Source organism: Equus przewalskii, chromosome 13, assembly GCF_037783145.1.
Source record: "Equus przewalskii isolate Varuska chromosome 13, EquPr2, whole genome shotgun sequence".
Taxonomy (NCBI): domain Eukaryota; kingdom Metazoa; phylum Chordata; class Mammalia; order Perissodactyla; family Equidae; genus Equus; species Equus przewalskii.
Genome location: NC_091843.1, coordinates 27,839,331 through 27,859,799, shown reverse-complemented (window position 1 = coordinate 27,859,799; position 20,469 = coordinate 27,839,331). Strand labels below are relative to the sequence as shown.

The following is a 20,469-nucleotide window of genomic DNA, read 5'->3' as shown; positions in this document are numbered from 1 at the left end:
GAGCTGTGGGCCCTTCCCAAAGTAAGGGAAAGGAGTGTCATTCATTTACTCAATCAATCGTGCAGACACTGCTGAAAACTGTGCTAGGCACTGAAGCCCCTCACCCACCCAAGGCTAGCACACCCAGCAGTCCAATGTCATTTTGCATCAGGGGCAGTGTGGGGAAGTATGGATTGTCCTGAGTAGAAAATGGGGGAGAGCAGTTCTTATCCTGGCTCAGGGACTAATTCACTTGGGCCTCAGTTTCCCAATTGTAAAATGAGAGGAGAAATCATCTCTTACAGTCCTTCTCGCTGTAACATTCTAGGCCCCCCCTTTATCATCAGGGACCTAGATATACTTCAGTCATAGAAGAAGGGACCTCAGCCACAACTCAGGAAGTTTTTCTTCTCCAAGATTAGAATGGATAGCTCAATATGGCTGATCTTCTATGCTAAGCTGAGTTGGTTTAATCACATCACATTGTTTCTGGGCAACGTGTCCCACACAATCCCAGAATTGTCTGGAATCTAAAGTGAAAGTGCTGCTAATCAAATACGATCAGGTCATCAATAGAATAGTGGTCATAGCCCCAAATTCACAGGTGGGATTAGAATTTAGAGATATTCTATTCCTGGTTGGGAAGGGCTTCTTAATTTTGAGGGGCCTGGGCTTTCAAAGGGGTCTGAGGAATGAACACTCACTAAGCCGGTAGACAGACGTGATGTCAGTATGAGCAAGCGTGTGGAGGAAGTTGGCACACTCAGCTTTCCTGTCACTTCCCAGGACCCACAGAGACCATCTTTCCTCGTCACTGAAAAAGGCAGAGTTCTTGCTCCTGCATTGAAGCAAAAGACATGGACACAGATCAGTGCAAGGTTCCAGACATGACCCCTTCTCTCTCCACCCTAGAATGTAGTGAAGGACACAGAGAAGCCATCAACCCATTTGCCATAGCTGAAGTCAGACTCCTCATCTCCCTGCTGTGTAATGTACTTATTTATACTGCCAAGGAGATGAGCTGCTCGTCCCGCACCCACGGAGATCCGAGCTACGCTGCACAGCTCAAAGGAGGAGGAAAGCACTTCTCCAGTTAAACCTCTATCTCCTACAAAAAACAAAGCCCCTTCTCTTGACTCCTACCCTTTCTTTGAGATCATGTGGTGCCCATTTTTATTGAAAGAAGTAGAAATTGGCTGTCCTAAATGTAAGGGTTGGAAAGGGACCATTAAAAGAAGTTTCTTTGTCAGGTTATTTCAAGGAAACATTAAAGAGAAGTACCATGATCCAGAGCAATGATGAAGAAAGTGTGACCATGGTCAGAAGGAGCCTTTCCTAATGTTGACACTGGATTCCATGACACAGAACCACAGTATCATGTAGCAGTAAGGAAGGAATAGAATGCTAAGGGATGGGAAGTAGGTAGAAGGAAGGCCAGGGGGCTGGAAGAAATGGTTACAAATAATGGAGACCTTTTTTTTTTTTTTTTTGAGGAAGATTAGCCCTGAGCTAACTGCTGCCAATCCTCCTCTTTTTGCTGAGGAAGACTGGCCCTGAGCTAACATCCATGCTCATCTTCCTCTACTTTATATGTGGGACGCCTACCACAGCATGGCTTTTGCCAAGCGGTGCCATGTCTGCATCCAGGATCCAAACCAGTGAACCCCGGGCCGCCAAGGAGCGGAACATGCGAACTTAACCACTGCGCCACTGGGCCGGCCCCAATAGAGACCCTTATACTCACTCTATTGTGTAAACTAATTGTTAAAACTAATTTTCTTCTTTTTTTTTTTCCTGCTTTATCTCCCCAGGTCCCCCTGGTACATAGTTATATATCTTAGTTGCAGGTCCTTCTAGTTGTGGCATGTGGGATGCCGCCTCAACTGGCCTGACGAGCGGTGGCATGTCCACGCCCAGGATCCGAACCAGCAAAACCCTAGGCCGCTGCAGCGGAGTGCGCAAACTTAACCACTCGGCCACGGGGCTGGCCCCCTAAAACTAATTTTCTTATTAGAGATTTGTCACAGGACCAAAAAATCCAAAAACTAGAAATGCCTCAGAAAGTATTCAATCCAGTATCTATCTGAACCATATTTAAGATCTCTTTCAGTTCTAAATAAAGATCTTTTTTTCACTCAGAATCCATTTTTAAAATAAAGATAGCTTCGAAGCCCAAGAGTTAACAACAGCTAATACTTTTGGGGGCTTATTATGAACTTATCATCTCATTTAATAGACACAATTGCCCTAAGAGGCAGGTACTATTCTTACCCCCTTCTTACAGAGGCACAGAACTGAGGCACAGAAAACTGTTGAAGTTGGTGGTTAGGAAGCAGCAGAGCAGGATAGAAGAAGAGCTTCTCTAGTTAAAGCAGAGCTGGAGGGGGAGGGGAGCTGGAATGGGGGTGCCAGAGTCTGCCATGTACACTTTGTTCCCATCCTTAGATAATGCAGTTTGAAATCCAGTGATGAGAAAGCCAGCAGTTAATACGAACTGCCCAAGGTCACACCACTAATTCGTGGCAGATCTGCCGCTAAAGCTATGCCCTGATATCTGGCCCAGGGCTCTTTCCATAAGACTTACTCATCCCCCATCTCCCTGGCCTGAACCCCAGACTCTTCCCAGCACCATGAGAGTGCCCATCCTCAAAAGACCATGTAATTGAAATCTACAACGAAACTCATTTGAGATAAAAAGAATTATATGATCCCAAATCTCTGTAGAACTCTTAAATTTGGCAAAGCATTTCTGAACTTACTATTTCATTTACTCTTCCTAACAACCCTACAACGTAAGTACTTTTATCCATATTTGTAGATGAAGACTCAGAAAGATTCAGTGACATGCTCAGAATGACTCAGCTGGAAAGTAGGGGAGCTGAGACCAAAGCTGAGGTCTTCTGCCACTGTCTGTTACCTCACAGCTGATCTGCTAACGTCCTGAGTCCCAGGTGTTTAGAGAGAGTCCAAGAAGTTTGACAAATTACATTAGGGCTTTCCTAGCATGGAAATGGGGTTAAATGAGTATGGAGGGCTTCTGGAAATATGGCAGGCTGAAGCGCTCCACACAGGGCTACTCTCCCAATAGACACATACAACTCATGGATAAAATGTGACAAAGATAAATATTGTAATACCTACTTTAACTTTAAAGAAAGAAAGGAAAATTCCTGGGAGCCAGAAACAGGAGGAAAAACCAAAGGCAAGTTGGTATGCAAGGGTAGATGGCCCAGAGACCCTGGGGGTTCTCACCTGGGAGATTAGCCCCGAGAGCTGGGGCTCACCTTGTAATTCCACCCAGGAACAGGAAATGTGACTTTGGACCTGTGTGAAGCAGGGGAGATGAACAGAGCTCCCTACAAGCTTTGAGTTCCCTATAGCCTGAAGTCTGGAAGGGCTGCAACTTCCGCAAAGAGGGAACTGGAAAACTCGCCTGCCAAGAAAACACTTTCCATCTGTCTGAGACCCTGGAAAAAATCAAACACCTGGGCTTACACCATTAGAAGGTGTGGGAGCTGAATTTACACTGCATGGTGCAGGTACCACAACCAGAGAACTTAACATTACAAAACCAGCCCTGGACCCTTGAGTTCCTAAGTTTCCAGGGGAAGAAAATGCCAAAACTGCTCTGTTGGGATGATTCCCTCAGTCTAAGAGTCAGGTAAAGACTGTCTTTTAAAATGTTGAAAATTCGTTCACATAACAAAAAATACAAACCACACAAGAAAATGAACTACAAACAAAGAGAGCCAGCAGATGCACAAATAGGTAAATTAACACTACAAAAGCCAGAAATAACAATAATCTGAAGATTAATTTAATTAGAAGCATGTTTAAAATGATGAAATAAAGAGAATGAATAGAAGCTGCATGAATATGTGGAACGTTGTGAGCAGAAACAAGCATATGTGAAAAATAGCAAAATACAAATTCTAGAAATTAAAATAAAAGCATGGACATTTAGGACTACACGAGTGAGTTAAACAGCAGATTTAGTCACTGCAGAGGAGAGAATTAGTGAAACTGAAGATCGTTCTGAGGAAATCACCCAGAATGTAGCCTCGAGTGACAAAAAGATGAAAAATAGAAAAGAACTGATTAAGCAAGATTGAGGATAGAATGACAAAGTCCAACATACCTCTAATAGTAATTCCAGAAGAGAGATTAAAAAGAATGACAGAAAGGCAATATTCAAAGGGAGAATGAGAATTTTCCAGAATTGAAGAAAAACATGTCTTCAAACTGAAGAAGTACACCAAGTCCTGAGCAAAATAAATAAAAATAAGATCATTTTTAACATGATTTCCATTTCTTTAAGGTTATAGTTCTTTTCAGGTTTTCTATTTCTCCTTATCCTTCTTTCTGGGTTCAATTATCTATCACTTAACTGTTCAACTTATAGGATGAAAGAATTACACAGGAAAAGAATGTAAATTAATGAAATAAAAACAAAGAAAGTAGAAGAAAATAATAAAGGTAAGTATGAAATTAGTGAAATAGAAAACAAAGAATAAAATGGCCAACAAAAAAAAATTGGTTCTCTCAAAAGCCTAATAAAATGGACAAAACCCTGGTAAAATGGATTTGAGATTTTATATTAATAGTTATTTTTCCCTCCACACTTTGAAGATGTTATTCTACACCTAGCTAAATCATCATTCACGAGTATATTTTAAGTATATTTGAGACAAACGAGGACCAAAGACTAAGAGTATGTGCAACTCACAGATCTCCACCGAAATAACTACTAAAAGATATACATTATGGAGAAGGAGGTGGACAGCTTGCTATAAACATGTAATAGAACATATCACATCTAGATGTATCGTGGTCCAGTTGTAAAACATCAGTAACAAAAACCTAAACAGACAAAGCTGCCTACCTACCCAGAAATAGCTATGAGACTAACAGCAAACTTCTCATCAGCAGAAATAGATGCCACAAGAAATGAAATTACGAAGAAGACACAGATAAACAATATGAAGAAGAAAAGAAGGGATCTGAGGAACATAGAAATTTTTTAAATGTTTAATACTATAAAATACTAGCACTTTTTTCCTATGTTCTTTTTTTCTTGTTTGAGTGCATTAATTTTTCAATCTTGCTTATTTTTTAATTTAGGCACTTAAATATATAAATTTCCTTTAAGTAACACTTTATTAAAATGAACTGTATCTATTACAATGTGAATAAATCCTAAATTTATGTCAACTGAAGAAAAAGGCCAGTTGCAGTAAAAATCTATATTTTTTTTAAATACACAAAACCATAGTATTTTTTGTTTCTGAACCAGTATCTGTTTTTAAAATGTATCAGAAAGAGGACTGGAAAGAAACACGTCAACTTCAAGTAGAGTTTGCCTACCCGGTGGGAATCAGGATCAGAGGGTGAAAGTAGGAAAGAGTAAAAGGCACCTTCAGTTATATCTAAAGACTTTTTTCCCATAAAACACACACACATACACAAACACACACACATCAAATATTTTTTTAAAAAACACAAAACATTTAAAAAAAGGAAGGGTGTGGTGTTCTGTCACCCTCAAAAGCTCTGAAATCCCCAGAGTCACTCTGGCCAAATGCAAATACTATGTCTATTCAGACAGATTCCCTGCCCCAAGTTTTAAGAACTGGTTTTCCAGCTGCTGTTACTATGAAACTAGGTAGCTGGCATTGAAATCTGCTGAAAAAAGGAAACTCGCAAATCTGCTCCTGTTGAAAAGCAGGATCTCTTTCCCCTGTGTCAGGCACAGACTAAATCTGACTCAGAAACCGGCTTCTGAGAAATTTCACTCTCAATATACAGCTGATTTGATTAAATAGGCGGATGAATAGACGGATGGATAGATGATGGATGCATGAATGGATGGATGGATGGATGAATGAATGAATGAATGAATGAATGAATGAATACACTTTGGGAGTAATATACCAGCACAGAGAGGGACCCTGTGGGAAGAGGTTGGAGACCAGCAAAGGCTCAACCTTTTTCAGGAACCTGATACCAAATCAACATGGTCTAAGAGTGACACCTAGTGGTCAACTCCCACATAGCACACAGGGATGATTCCCAGGACTCCGCACCTGGCTACTGCTCGTGGCGTTCTCCTCTGATTGCTGTGTTTCGGGGATGTCTGTAAATAGAGAGTGCTTTGGGGGCTGTTCAATGAGCCAATTCTCCTGTCCTCTCCTTCTTCTACCATGCCTAGTCTCCTGGCTCACTTTTTCCTTCCCTAATGAATGTGCAATCTCTGGTGCATGGGTCCCACAGGCAACCAGGGGTGGGCCAACAGAGGATCCTGTGGAAATAAGGAGAAGGTCTCATGCTGCCACTGCAATACAGGAGATGATGTTCTTAAGGGTAAGAGTGTCTCCCCTGCAACTGAGCCAGTTAAAACGTGCTGATCAAATTGACGTAGTGGTACTGAGTTATTGTCATTTGGGGCAAAGTCTGAGGTGCAGAAGTCCAAACATAATTTATGAAATCAGACACCTGGCCCCCATATCCTATTAAAACTGCCTCTCAAAGATTACCACCCACAACAATGACAGCAATTGTAAGAGTTAATGCATATTGATCGCACACACACACTGTGCCAGGCACCGTCCTAAGTGCTTAACATGTATTAGCTCATTTAAACTCATGACCATCCTACTAGCCAGGTACTAATATTATACGCATTTGACAGATGAGAAAACTGAGGCATAGAGAGACAAATTAACATGTCCAAAGTCACACAGCTGGTGAGCTAATGGAGACACATGATGTTCTCATGTGGCCCCCAAATGCCTTTCGGGCAGTCTGGCTCTGGAACTCTGTAAACCATTAAGCTATGCTGCCCCCCCAGTGACCTCCCAACAGCCACTCCCAAAGACCTTTCCCCAGTCAGCTCTGCTTTGATCTCCCAGGCCTGCAACAGTGTTAGCATCCCTCCACCTCCCCCGTGGCTGGTTCCTTCCTCTCAGCCAGCTCCTCTGTCTCCTCTGCTACCTTCCTCCTTCCTCCACTCTGTAGATGGAGGCACCCTCCAAGGGTCTGCCCTACCAGCCCTGGATTCTGTTCTCTTATTCTCTCCCCCTTTCTCCAGCACCTCGGTTACAGCACTCATTGGATTTACCGTCAGGATTCTGGGGTTCCAGACCCAAGGCCCTGAGCCCAGCCCCTTCCCTCCTGGGTCCTCACTTCCCCCGGCAGTAAAACGAGGGGCTGTTCAGAGCAGTGGTCCTCGCCTTGGCTGCACACTGGCCCCACCTGGGAGCTTCCATAGCCATCCCTGCCCAGGCCCCACCACACCAATGAGATAGACCCTCTGGGGGCAGAACACAGGTATCCGTATTTGGAAAGCTCTGGGAGTCTTTAAATTCCTGTCGCTGGCTCCTCAGCAGTGCCCTCTCCTCTCCATTCCCCCACCCCTTCCTCCGTGCCAGGCTCGGCTTCTCACTGGTCTCCTGCCTCCACGCTCTCCCCTGCCCACGGGCGCCTCACCCACAGCCAGGCTTAGCTTCCCAGAGGGAGGTTCCAGTCACATCATTTCTCTCCCTTGCTCAGAGACACCCAGTGGTTCCCCATTCTCTGCCAGTGGAGGTCAGGCCCCTGGCACCGGCATTGCCATCTTCCACATCATGACCCCACTGAGGCGTGGCCACACCAGTGCCCTCCTGGTAACCTGCCTCCTGACCGACATGAGTCCTTCCTCAACATCCCCTCACTTTCCTCCCTGTGACCTCCTTTCCCCTTTTACATTTGTTGAAATATCTCACATTGTGCAAAGCTGAACTCAAATGTTGCCTTTTTCGTGAAAGTTCTCGATACCCTTTTCCTCCTTATAAACTCCCATAGCACTCCATGCCCCTCCAGGGGCTCAGTGAGCAACCTTCCTTGTGTAGAGTTACTTGGGTTCTCACTTTTCTGTGTGGGGAATATGATCTTCCGTCTCCTCTCCCATAAAGGGGGCGGGATTTTAGAGGGAGTTCTGCCCGTGGCCCACTCATCTCAGGGCCTCTTTCACAGGAGAAGGGATTCCAGTCTGAGCATTCAACCCTTAGCCATCCCTGGGGCCGCACTTTCCTGATGTGGAGGGCCACAGTGTCTCGGTATTAGCAGCCACCTCTACGTTCCCTCTCACGCTTCCTGGGCCCAGGCTGCCTTTGTTCCTGAGCTGGTGCAGGAAGCCCACCCACAGAGACTGGTTGGTACTCCGGAGCCCCACCCCTCCATGACAGGGCCTGCGGAGGAGACCACTGCTGACTGGCCATGTGGGTGGCTCTGCTCCTCAGAACCAGCTCTTCTGACTCAAGGCAGAAGAGAGGAAAAGACGCACGCTACCCTCCTGGCCAACACTGGCTCCACACAGTAAGCTTTCAGCAGACAGACCTATGTGGGAGGGATGTTCCACCCACTCAGCTGCGATCTCTGCGCTCTGTGTGTGCCCCTCCCTGATGGGCCCCTCCGTTTAATGGGGTGAATGGCAAACTCAAGGACCAAAACGCACTCTGGATGCTGACAGCAGGCCCTTTGTCTTGGGTTGTGCTTCTGTCCTGGCACAGAGAGAGGCCTCAATGACCATCTGTTGAAATGAACCAAACTGACCACTCCTCCCCTCCCTCTCACTCTTTTGTCCTCCTCGGCTGTCAGAATGTGCTCCTCTGGCTCCGTGTCACCAGGGAACCCTGAAGCTCATCGGCAAACCTGCTCAGAACGGGGCAGGACCACTGGGGAGGTGGTCCCGCTCCAGGACATCCAGGAGGACCTCTCTGTCATACTCACACTGGGGAAAAAGAATCAGGATCTATGTTCCCGGTGGGGACAAAGCCCACTTCTCCTGAGCGTGTTGACTTCCCAATGAACCACTGGAGCCCGGGGATGACAAAGCCGATGATCTCGATGCTCTCTCCCTGGCGGAGATCCAGCTCATCGTTTTCTTCCCTCTCATATTCCTTCCAGGCCTTACACTTCCCTCTGCCTGTGGGGAAATAGCACAGAGGTCAACTAAATAAGGCAGAAACAGCTGAGCCTTCCACGAGCTTCCAACATAATATGAAATGACGGGTTCCCAGACTTCGGAATTTCAAAGACCAGTAAATTTCCCCAACCCGACTCCTCAAAGAACAAATTGGCAAGATTGACACAGGGGAATTGGTTTTTCATTTTGCTAAAGTAGGACATTCAGTAAGCACTTTGCTGTGCTTGGCACAAATCCCCAGGCCAGGGGAGAAGCATTGTACCAGAGGGTCTCTCCATTTCCTTCCAGCTCCTGTTGCCACTGTGACCCTCAGTCTCCTCAGCTGTAAAATGGGAATAATGAGAATACCTCTCTCTTATGAATATCAGGAAGAGAGAAAGTGCACAATGCCTGGCACCAGTCAACCCTCAATAAATGTTAGCCTCACACCACGGGGGAACAGAAAACTGCTGATGACCCAGAGGGATCTGGAAGACTCCCCTTCTGACCATGGTCACTGCCCAGCTTGATAAGTTGCCTAGGTAGGATCTAGTCATGACGTGTTTATGAGCGTTGTGCTATCCACTTTACAAAGTACACTCACATCCATTTCCTCAGGTCTTCCTGGGAGCCCCAAAGGGTAGAGAAGGTAACTATCAGAATCCCCTTTTCATAGATTAGAAGGTGGAGGCACGGAGAGATACAGGATTTGTCCAAGGAGCTTATGTGTGACAAAGCTTGGCCTAGAAGTGAAGCCTCTCCACTCCTGGTTGACGCTTCTTTTTCATGAATCCTGTTCTGGTTGAGATAACGACTTTTATATGCCTCAGTTTCCATATTTGCATTAGCTCCTCTACTAAAGCTACTGGATTTTTTTTTTCTGACATTTTTGGTCACGTTTCTATTGATTATATCTTCAAGATCAGCAATTCCCACTGCTCTCTGGGCTAATAACTTCAGTGTGAGAAAACTACACTAAGTGAATTACAGGCATCGTTTAGTTTAGTCCTCATGACAATACGAAGTTGGTCTCATGGTGTCATTTTACCAATGAGGGAGTTGTAGCATAGTGAGGGCACGTGAATTGGCCAAGGTCACACTGATTTTAAGTTGTGGAGCCAGAATTTAAACCCAGAACGGACTTTACAGCCCTGTGTTCCTAACTACAAGGCCTTCCTTCCTCAGATAGCTAAAAATCTTGTTTACGATTATCGATTAGATCTGATGTCTGGGTTCCGTAATTCCCTCTATTTCCTTTTTCCGAACTGTTATTTGGGCTGAGAACTTACAAAATTGCATTTTGTGCTAGGTGTAGGGGGCCTCTAAGGATGAAGGTGAAAGGAATGTATATTCTAGATACATATAGAACATTAAAGTTCATTATCTAATAGATACTTATATACTTACATATATGTGTGTATACACATACCTACATACACAAATAGAGATTACCTAAAATGTATGCTTGTATTTACGCATATACTTATTTCTTTCATTTATTCACCAAATATTTACTGAGTACCCACTATGTGCCAGGTATTCTTGCTCTTCTTAAATCTGAAATTAATTTCACAAAACTCTAAGGGAAATTAGAAAGTGTTTTGAGTAGAGATTGAAAACATGCAGCCTGCAGGCCACATCTGGCCCACATCTGGCTTTTTTTTCACCCACATATCTTTAAATCCCCATGGTTTCCACCATTCCCTAACATCTTCCATCCAGGCCTTCATGCACCGTGCCTTCTGCCTACAGCACTCATATCTACAGCCCCCAACTGAAACCTCTCATTTCACAGGCAAGGAAGCCCACGAGGATAGATAGTAACTGGCTTCCCCAGATCCAGTCAGTAGCAGAGCAGAGACGGGAATTCACATCAACTGACTCCAAACCTGAAGACAAAATTAGGAGGCAGGGCGATATTATCGCCCTAACAATACTGTCTTCAACTCAACCATACCGATCTGGTAGGAGCCTGTCCAATCCCTCTTCCTGGAAAGGCCGCAGCTTCCTGGATAATTCTTTAGGAACCATCTGCCAATGGAAACAAGGGGTTTGCAAAAATTGATTTCAAAAGATTAGAAGGATGAGCCGAATAGTCCATTAAAATAACAATGATGGTGATAATGATAAGTATTCTTGATATCACTCTTATTATAATGATGGCAGACATTTCTTGAGAATTTACTTTGTAATGGGCACTGTGAAAAGGAGACAAGGTCAGCAGGCCCGGACTGTTTTCTGGCTCTGCGATTAGTTTGTCAGTTAAATAACTAGCAAAGGATCCCTTTCCATTCTCACTGTGAGACTCTGTGCCAGAACCACACCCAGGGTCCACGGCCTGGGATAATGTTACGGTTGCTTTGTATGTTTGAGTTTACAATAGCTTCCAGCAAAGGATTTTCAAACTTTAGTGTGGAAAATATCCCCTTATGTTTAAGGGGAGCTTGAATAAATAAATGAATAAAATGCAGATTCCTGGATCCAACTCCAAGAGAGTCGGAGGAGGACCAGGGGGTCTGAACTTGCAATAAAATCCCCAGGAGAGCCTGATACAAATGGTCCCCAGTCACTACATTGAGTAACAGTGCAGTGGAGACCAGGCAGTATATTTCCTCCTAGGAACAATGTCCATCTGAAATTTAGAGTTGTCTCCAATTTCATCAAATTGTGAGAACCTGAGTGTTGAAAAAACAAAAAAAGATAAAAGCCACCCAGATTTCATTTCCTCCCTGGCACCACAGATGCCCAAATCTGCAAGCGTGCCTACGCTGTTCTGTGCAGACCTCAGTCTGCTCTGGGACCCTCTCCTAGGAGGTGGGTGGCTACTCACTGGTGGAAAGGGAGTGGCAGGGGTTCCAGGGCTGACACGGGCACCAGGCCCCGCTGACCGGTTGCCAAGGACATGCCTTCCCACTCGGATCCTCCTTCGGCTATCTTCACTGAGATTAACTCGTTCTTGTAAAGTGTCAAATACTCCCCTTCCTTCTCAGCTGGCTGAGCCACGGAGCACATGGCTCTGCAGAAGAAGTGGCCTGTAGATAATGAGAAAAGCCCTTCCAAGGAGTAGCAGGAAGTAAAAAGCGATTATCACCCAATATAACATTTCTATCCAGAGCCCAAACGCTTTCCTTCCCGGGAGTAAAGCGCACAGCTGATGGGGAGGCTCTTTCTGATCCCAGGAAAACCGGTAGCAGGAGAAAAAAGCCATCGATAGGGAATTCACTTAAAATAAGCACCAAAATTTCTGAGTAATTCATGAAAATGTGGTTTAAATGAGACTTCACCTTGAAAAAAAATGAAACAAAATCTTATGAAAATACATTTAAGAGAACTTCAATTATAATTGCAACCTCATGCTTTATCTTAGGACCAAAAAAGAATAAATTACATTGATTTGGGTGAACATAATTTCCCCAACTAAATTTTATAGTAACACGTATGAAATTCTTTCCTTCAAATGCGATTTGTGCAATGCAATCATAAGGAAAATCATTTTACAAAATACTCTATGCAAATCTGGCTCTTTCAAAGTGTCTGCAACGTCATCAGTCGTTAACTGGTTGCCTGTGGCCCTGATCAGACCCTTCTTTGTAAACAGGTTGATGGGTGCTTCGAGCAGTTCCCCAACATCGCTTTCCTGGATCTCACGAAACCCTGCAGGTTTTTCAAGGTTTGCAATTTTATGGTACAATCTAATTACATCATATGTTTATAAAAGTGATTCTCAATCTTGGATTCCCATTAGAATTATCCAGACAACTTTCAAAAAATACCAAAACCTTGGCCCCTACCTCTGGAGATTTGATTGGCCTGAGTGGAACCCTAGCATGAGCATCTTACTAAAACTCTCCAAGTGGTTCTAACATCAGATCATGAGGAAGCCTGACCAACATAGCTTTTCACATCATGTCAATGTTAAACTAAGAGAGATGTTTGCAGTAATCTTATAACAGGTGAGTTCATTCGTGAATATTTTCATGTTTGAATGGTTTTTGCCTCCCTTTGTATCCCAATTATTTCAGGGAGTCTGATAATAAGACCGGCATCCCCACCTCTACTCCATGCTCACCTTCCTGTATCAGGAGTCCCAGGTATATTGATTCCAGGTGTTTATCATCTACTGACACTTGGATCTCTGTATCCTCCACCAATCTGCTGTTGAGCCAGTACTTGTGGTCAAAGAGAAGATGCTCCAGACATGCAGATACATAGCCTAAGAAGTCAAGCCAACCAGATTCCTGAACAACATGATTTCTGCCATTAGCCGAGCACAGAAGAGGGTGAGCAAGCTCCCTCCCAGACCTCAATTCCCAACCTGACCCGAGTGAACTGGAATTAGAAGAGCATAAGAAGGATAACTGGAAAATTTCTAGAATGAACGATTCTTCTCAGCATCTGTTGAGAAATACAAGTCATTTTTAAATGATATTTACCATATCAGCACGGTATGAGTCTCCGTAAATGCATAATGACATGACCAAACCAAATAACCTTTTTCTAATATGTCCATGGAGGAATCTCCAAGATTACAACGTTGACTCTGGGGGTTCCTGGTCCCCCTTTAAAATTCTCCTGACTGCAGGTTCAATTTCCTGGACCCCTGGTGATGCAGTGGCTGGGGGTTCTCCAAGACCCCCAAAGGAGTCACAATTTACTCAAAATCCCCACTCTGACCCTCGGCCTCACCCACGCCCAGTAAGCTCTCCCTTGTTAAAACCAGACCAAAAACTATGCAAATTATAAAAGTCTAATAGTTATGTATAGTATTTTAAACATGCCTATAAATGTGAATTATTCTTATTAAAATTTTTCTTCTTTTGAGACTTCCTCTCCTTCATAAGATGCAAAAACCCCTCTTTCCAGTCTGACTCTCCCTTGTTCTGTTAGGCCTTGCGTGTCTTCCATAATTATGCTTCTCACACTTTAATGTGCACACAGATCACGTGGGGACCTTATTAAAATACACATCCTGGCTCACCAGTCTGGGTGGGGCCTGGGATTCCACTTTCCTAGCAAGCCTCACATGATGCTGATGCTGCTGGTCCACAGGGCCCACTTTAAATAGTGAGGAAGGATCTCTGATGGAGATGCGTGGTGTGGAGAGCAGAAAATCACCAAGACTACTAGAAGAGAAGTTACACCTTCTAGCCAAGAGCCATCTTGACCCACCACCCTCACACAAAGTCACTTGCTGTGCAAGTCTGCATGGTGCCCCGCATTTTCTGGGAGATGTAAAACATGCGTCGATTCAAGTCGCCTCCTCTTGCTTTGCTTGGTTTTGCTTTGCAACTGTAATTTCCCCACCGTGAGTTATTCTCCAGGGAGAGAGCAGGCGAACCATTTCCCACCACACTGGTGCTGGCTGCGCCCCAGTATCTTCCTCTACCTTCTCAAAAACCCTGCAACCTGAGGCCCCTTTAGCAGATAATTCCCCCATCTCTTTCTTCAACTCTTTTCCCAAAACATGGGATAAAGTAAAGTAACTTTACTGTTTTGAGCAGTTCCTTTGATCTGACTCAAGACAGTTTCCTTTTTTTTTATCAAAGCATCAACTTCACATCTATCTCAGTACTTTGAATTTAGTGGATGATCAATAACTGTTTGCCAGTTTTGATTGATTATCTAATAAATGTTCTCTCCCCGAACACAAAGAAGTGTTGCACATGGCATTGTAGAGTCATAGTTAATATTTGCTTTAGATTTCGTCCCAGGCAGTTTGTGATATTTCAAATTTTAACCATCCATGTTAAGGCCCCACCTCTTTTAATTGTCAGAGCCAGACCAATTCCTCAATGTCAAGTCTACGCATTGGCTGAACTGTGCAGCAGCTGCTCCCGCACCTGCCTGCTCCGCGTCGTACCTAAGTGCAGGTAGGTGGAGAACTTCCAGATTTCCTCCATGGTCTTGAAGGTGATGAGGAACTGGGCCCTCTGGGACTGGATACCCACCAACCTTGCTGAGAGGTCCTGAGCAAAGAGGACAATGAGTCAGCCTGGGCTGGCGGTGTCCTGCTAACAAGCTCACCTATGTGCAAAATGCTCCATAAGAACTTCTTTTTTAATTGATGTATAATTGACATATAACATTGTATTTGTTTTAAGTGTACAATATAATGATTTGATAAATGGATATATTGTGAAATGATCACCACACTAAGCTTAGTTAACATCCACCACCTCACATAATTACAAACTTTTTTTGTGTGATGAGAACTAAGATCTACTCTCTTACCAACTTTCAAATATGCAACACAGTATTGTTAACTATAGTCACCAGGCCGTACATTACATCTTATTTATTTATCTAATCTATCTTATAACTTATCTTATAACTAGAAGTTTGGCACTCATTTTTACATCACCAAAAAAAAAAAAGGAAACCACCTAAATGTTCATCAGTAGGAGCCTTGTTAAAATGAATTATGGTCCATCTATACAATGGAATATTATGATATTATGCAGCCACGAAAAAGAATGACAAAGCTCTTTGTGCATTGATATAGCTTCCAAATATACACTGAAAATGGAACAACCGCAACAACAAAAAGAAAGCAGAGTTTGGAACTTTGTGTAGCAAAATCTTCCTTTTATGTAAAAGAAAAGTGTATGGGGGAGAGTGGAGGATAAATCATGGAAGGCACCTTGGAAGCAAATTTGATTGTGAATTTATGACTAATAATTATTTTTATAAAACTGGAAAACAGAAAAAAAAGCAAAGCACACACAAAAAATATTACCCACAATCCCTCCTCCTAGAGATCATCATTGTTAACACTTTCGTGTATTAACTGAATTTTTTTCCTAGACGTGAATTTCTATGTAGCTATTTTTATATAAATAGAATCACATTCCATAAATTGTTTTGTAATCTTTTGTCACTAAGAAGTATTTTGTGAATCATCTCCTTTGCCGTTAAATAATCTACATTATTTTTAATGGTTACATGTGCCATTGTTGCATTAACATAGTTAATTCTTAACGTTTCCTTATGGTTAGACATTTGAGTTGTTTTAATTTTTTTAACATCCTAAACAGTATTGTGATAAGCATCCGATACCTAAATCTTTGTACGCATCCTTGATTGTTTTGACACAAGTAATTCTAAGAAGTGTAATTGGGAATGCAAGGATAGGCACATTTTCAATCCTAAAATGCGGGAGTCAAACTGCCTTCTAGGAAGGCTACGCCAGCCTACACACTCACAAGCAGAGCACTAGGTGGCCAGCAAGCGCCCCCCCCCCACCTCTTTTTTAATACCTGAAAAAACAGGCCTGAATCACTGCCCAGACCTGGTTTTCCCCTAAAATCTTTCTCTGTTGCTTCTCCAAGCTTCTAGAGTGGACTATAACAAGGGATGATCAGAAAGTCTCTCTCCCCACAGGCCAGGTCTTGCCATCAAAGATCAACCCCTGGAACCCTGTCCTGAGGGAACCTTGCAGGGAGAAGAGGAGAATAGATGGATCCAGAGGAAGAGCTCTAGGTCAGCAAAGTCAGAATGCTGGCCATCTGCCACAGCAGGAGCCAGGAGGCCCCAGATCCGAGAAGGGGGTCTAGGTCAAAATGGATTTACAGGGAATTTACTAATTGCCAGGCACTTCACCAAGAGCTTTATGAGCCTCATTTAACTCTCGCAGTAACCCTATAAAGAGAATACAATTACAGTACTTAATCCATTCTAAGATGCACTTTTACCACATTTGACCATTTCTGAAATAAAAGATAAGGAAGCATGGCACATATTTGATTGGCATCATTTATTTTCTTTCTTAGAGGCACATAAAATGTTGGTGCATTTTATAATCAAATGGCATCTCCGATTTAATAGAAAATGGCCTTATCCCCGTTTTATAGTCATGGAGGCCAGGGCACAGACAGGATAAGGTGAGTGTGCTGTGGCTCCCTGACTGGATCTCAGATCCAGCTGCCTCCAGGCCTCAGCTTTGGCCCACAAGCCTCAGCCCAGCAGGTCAGCTTGCTCAACCAAACCCAGCTCTTACCCGTGACAAAAGTGACTCAAATTAACAGAAAGTCTATGGTGCCAATTAGCAGCTAGTGCCTCCAAGTTCCTGAATTCCAGAGATTAAAAAACAAAAACACTCTTCATCTACTATGTCTGGAGTACATAGCACCACCCAAACACAATGCCAAGCTCCCTACACAGACCGTCTCATTTAAGCCTCCCAACAAACCAGATGCTATCCTTTTTGTTACAAGACAGACTTATAGAGCAAATGTCTCTTTTTAATTTCTATCAGATTAACGCAGAGGTTGTAAAAATAACCAGAACATATTAGTTTCTTAGGTAAAGCAATATTCTCCTTCCCCCACCACTAGTTGCAACAACTTTTAACCATTTCTGACTTAGTTCTCCTAGTAGCACCTCCTAAACTGTAAATAATTAGATCGTACTCTTCCTTGGTTCAACAATGGAAGATATTATCTACTCACTATGAAAGATGAGGAACTGGTTTATTTACTTTATTGTCTTTTCCTCCTGTCATTCTATTATTCACAGTTATTAACTTTTGATTGGTAATTTTGGTACTTAAAAAAAAGGATACTTAGTGGTTACCAGCAGCTGAGGGAAGGGGATGGAGGGGAGTTATTGTTTCGTGGGTCCAGAGTTTCAGTTTGGGGTGATGAAAAAATTCTGGAACGGATAGTGGTGATGGTCACACAACAATGTGAATGCACTTAATGTCACTGAATTGTATGTTTAAAAATGGTTAAAATTGAAAATTTTATGTTATTTATATTTTATCACAATAAAAGTCAAATTTGCCACCTTAAAAAAAAGTATACTTAGTGATTTGGATGTTGTAATGATTCCCATTCTACAGAGGTCAAGCAACGTGGAAGGTCATACAACTAATAGTGGCAGATTTGAAACAAAGACTTCTCTGACTTTGCAAATCCAGGGGTTGCCCCATTCTAAGTTCCTGCCCATTCTTCTTGAGCAAAGAATGTGTACATTTTCTTTCAGTCAGTCAGTCGTATGTTTCTTGAGGGCCTACTTTGTTCTCGGCGCTGTCCTAGGTGCTGAGGAACCTGGAGCGGACGGACACAAGGCAGGCTCAGTTTGCTCCGCTCCGCCCAAGCTCACCTTAAACAGTGCACGCACCTCCTGGTCCTCATTCTCCAGCGCCCAGAGGCGCCTCCTGGCTGCTTCCTGCAAGGGGCCGTTCACACACCTCTTGGAGCGGCTCTTCACACTGAAGGAGAGCGTCAGGTCTTAAAGAGAACAGAGAAAGATCAGGCTAGAAATGAAATAAAAGGGAAGAATTAGATAAGCCCCAGTGTTTCCCACACCCAAACCCTAAATTGGTGTCCTTAGTAGTTAGAGATTGCAGGTGATCCTAACGATTCTCGAAGAACTTTCCTTTAACTCTCCCCCCGACCGCCTGAAAAAAAAAACATGCTGAAGCCTGGAATGTTCTGGAATCCCAGGAGTTGCTGCGCTCGGATTGGTTATTCCTGCTTTGTACAGGCTTTATCCCTGCGCTGCCTGGCACAGAAGTAATGGTGTTGACACAGAACCAGCTAGGACACATATTTCCTCCTGTGGATGATTGTGAAAGTTCAGAACAAATACTAATTTATACATATTTATGGGAAAGTATTTATACGTCGAATTTATATTTAATAGATACTACATACTTTATGCATTATACAGACACAAGTACATTTTCTCTAACCTGTTTCTTTCTGATAATACATTTATTAATGTTAGGGGAATTGGTTAATGTAATGTCCATCTTTAATTTCTTCAAAATACATATTCATTCGACCAATACTGTGAGCAGAAGATATTTTAGGTGCTGAGAAACAGCAGGAAACAAAGTAGACGTGGTCCGTGTTCTCATGGAACTTGTACTCTTGGCAAGTACTCAGTTCTATGAACACAGTAATTCCAGATGGAGAAAAGTGCCATAAAGAAAATGTAACAGAGTAGAGAGACAGGTTGGTGGAGCACTTGGAGGGTGGGGCGTGCCTTCAGAGAGTGCTGTCGGGAAAGGCCACCCTGAGGAGGCTCATCATACAATTGCACTTTGCCGTGTGTCTTCCTTAGACAATAAATAGCAACCCCGTTAATAATTATCAAACAGAGTGAACCGAGAAGGCATCAGGCTGGATAATCACCAAGGTCTCTCTTCTATCCCTGACTTGCCAGGGCCTTTGCAAATTCCTGAACATGTTAGAGACAGCCCCTGTCATGCTGACCTGGGTCCACAAGGCAGCCCTGGACTCCTACCTTTAAAAGGCCTGTCTTTAACCTAAAAGTCTTGAAAATGCTATGGCTGCAGACCAGCTCCAATAAGACATGCCCAACTGACCTGACATTGGTGTGAACTTCGGGTGGAGGTTTGTTCCACTCGATTTCTCCCTGGCCTGTGTTCTAATGTCATCCAAGCCCTCCGTCTTCAGCAGTCCAGGTCCAGCCCTACGACTGTAGCCTCGCTGCACCCTGATCTCTAGGAGGAGGTGAAACCCGGGGAGGAGGAGTCACGCAGCCCCAGGCTCAAGACTTGGCTGTGCCCTTGCTTAACTGCACCACCCTGAATGGTTAATTACCTCTCTACACTTGACTTTTCTCATTAGCAAAATGGCTTTTACAGTACCTATCCCACAGGAGTTTTAAGAGGCTTACTAAATGAGCTTATGCATATAAAGCTCAGATTCAGTGCCTGGTGCATACTAATTGTTCAATAAACACATTAAGCATTAGCAGTTGCCCCTCAAAAACCCCCCACCCTCAGCCCAGTCCTCCAGCGATTACTGCTCAGGCTGCCTTCATCTTGTCGCGCCTGTAACGAACACTGACTCGAACTGATTCTGTGATTCCTTTTCATCAAGCCTGTCCTTCCAAAGCCTGATCCAAACTCCCCTCTAGAATCTCTCTCGGAATAGCCCCTGATGAATGCCAGCCCCTTCCGTGTGGTCCTCTTTGCCACCCACGTGAATCCTTGGACATGTACCTCAAAATACCAGGCTTTAAGTAAGTAAGCTGCCTTTGAGATCTCAGCCATTAAGAGCTGATACTCAGAGCAGGCCTCTGGGCCCACTGTGGAATCCTACAGTGCCACCCACATCACCAGCCGCACCAGACAGGGAATAAACTTCAAGTTCCCTCTAGTTTTAGTGTGAAGTGTATTTTATCATTTTATCAGGTTTTTACTCCTTCTGAAAACGGGTCGTTTAAGCATGATAATATATCTGATTGATTCCGTCTGTGACTCTTCCACAGAAAGGAGAGGTTGGCAGCTGGAGCTGAGTCTCCCCTTCTCACTCCGTGACCTTCCTGGAAGCAGCATCATGGTTGAAGATGCTGAAAGATGAACAAGTTCAGCCTCAGTCGGTTAAGTTTCACCTGCAGGTACCTCTGTTCATCGGCCTGCATGCGTTGATAAGGCAAATGCTGACTCCACTGTGTCCGTGAAACGACAGATGGTGAGTCAGCTTTGTGCAGGGAGAGCCCGAGCTGACAGACAGATAAGCAGATTGACACAGAAGCGAGAAACAAAGGACAAGGTTTTCCTCATTGTCAACCAA

General features: G+C 43.7%; 1 protein-coding gene across 5 annotated transcripts in view; it reads right to left on the bottom strand.

Moving 5' to 3' along the window:
* Window positions 1-20,469, bottom strand: part of SH3TC2 (SH3 domain and tetratricopeptide repeats 2) — a 71,285-nt gene that overhangs the window by 30,751 nt on the left and 20,065 nt on the right. Inside the window, exons 3-9 of one of the 5 annotated variants that reach the window (XM_070569225.1) lie at window positions 18,023-18,150; window positions 14,781-14,886; window positions 12,990-13,133; window positions 11,751-11,952; window positions 10,878-10,951; window positions 8,746-8,941; window positions 684-817 (exon numbers count right to left, since the gene is read on the bottom strand). In XM_070569225.1, coding sequence (XP_070425326.1) covers window positions 684-817; window positions 8,746-8,941; window positions 10,878-10,951; window positions 11,751-11,952; window positions 12,990-13,133; window positions 14,781-14,886; window positions 18,023-18,150 — 984 coding nt within the window. Of the gene's footprint in view, window positions 1-683; window positions 818-8,745; window positions 8,942-10,877; window positions 10,952-11,750; window positions 11,974-12,989; window positions 13,134-14,678; window positions 14,887-18,022; window positions 18,151-20,469 lie in introns of all 5 variants that reach the window. The other 4 variants (XM_070569223.1, XM_070569224.1, XM_070569226.1 and 1 more) reach the window with 4 other exon arrangements.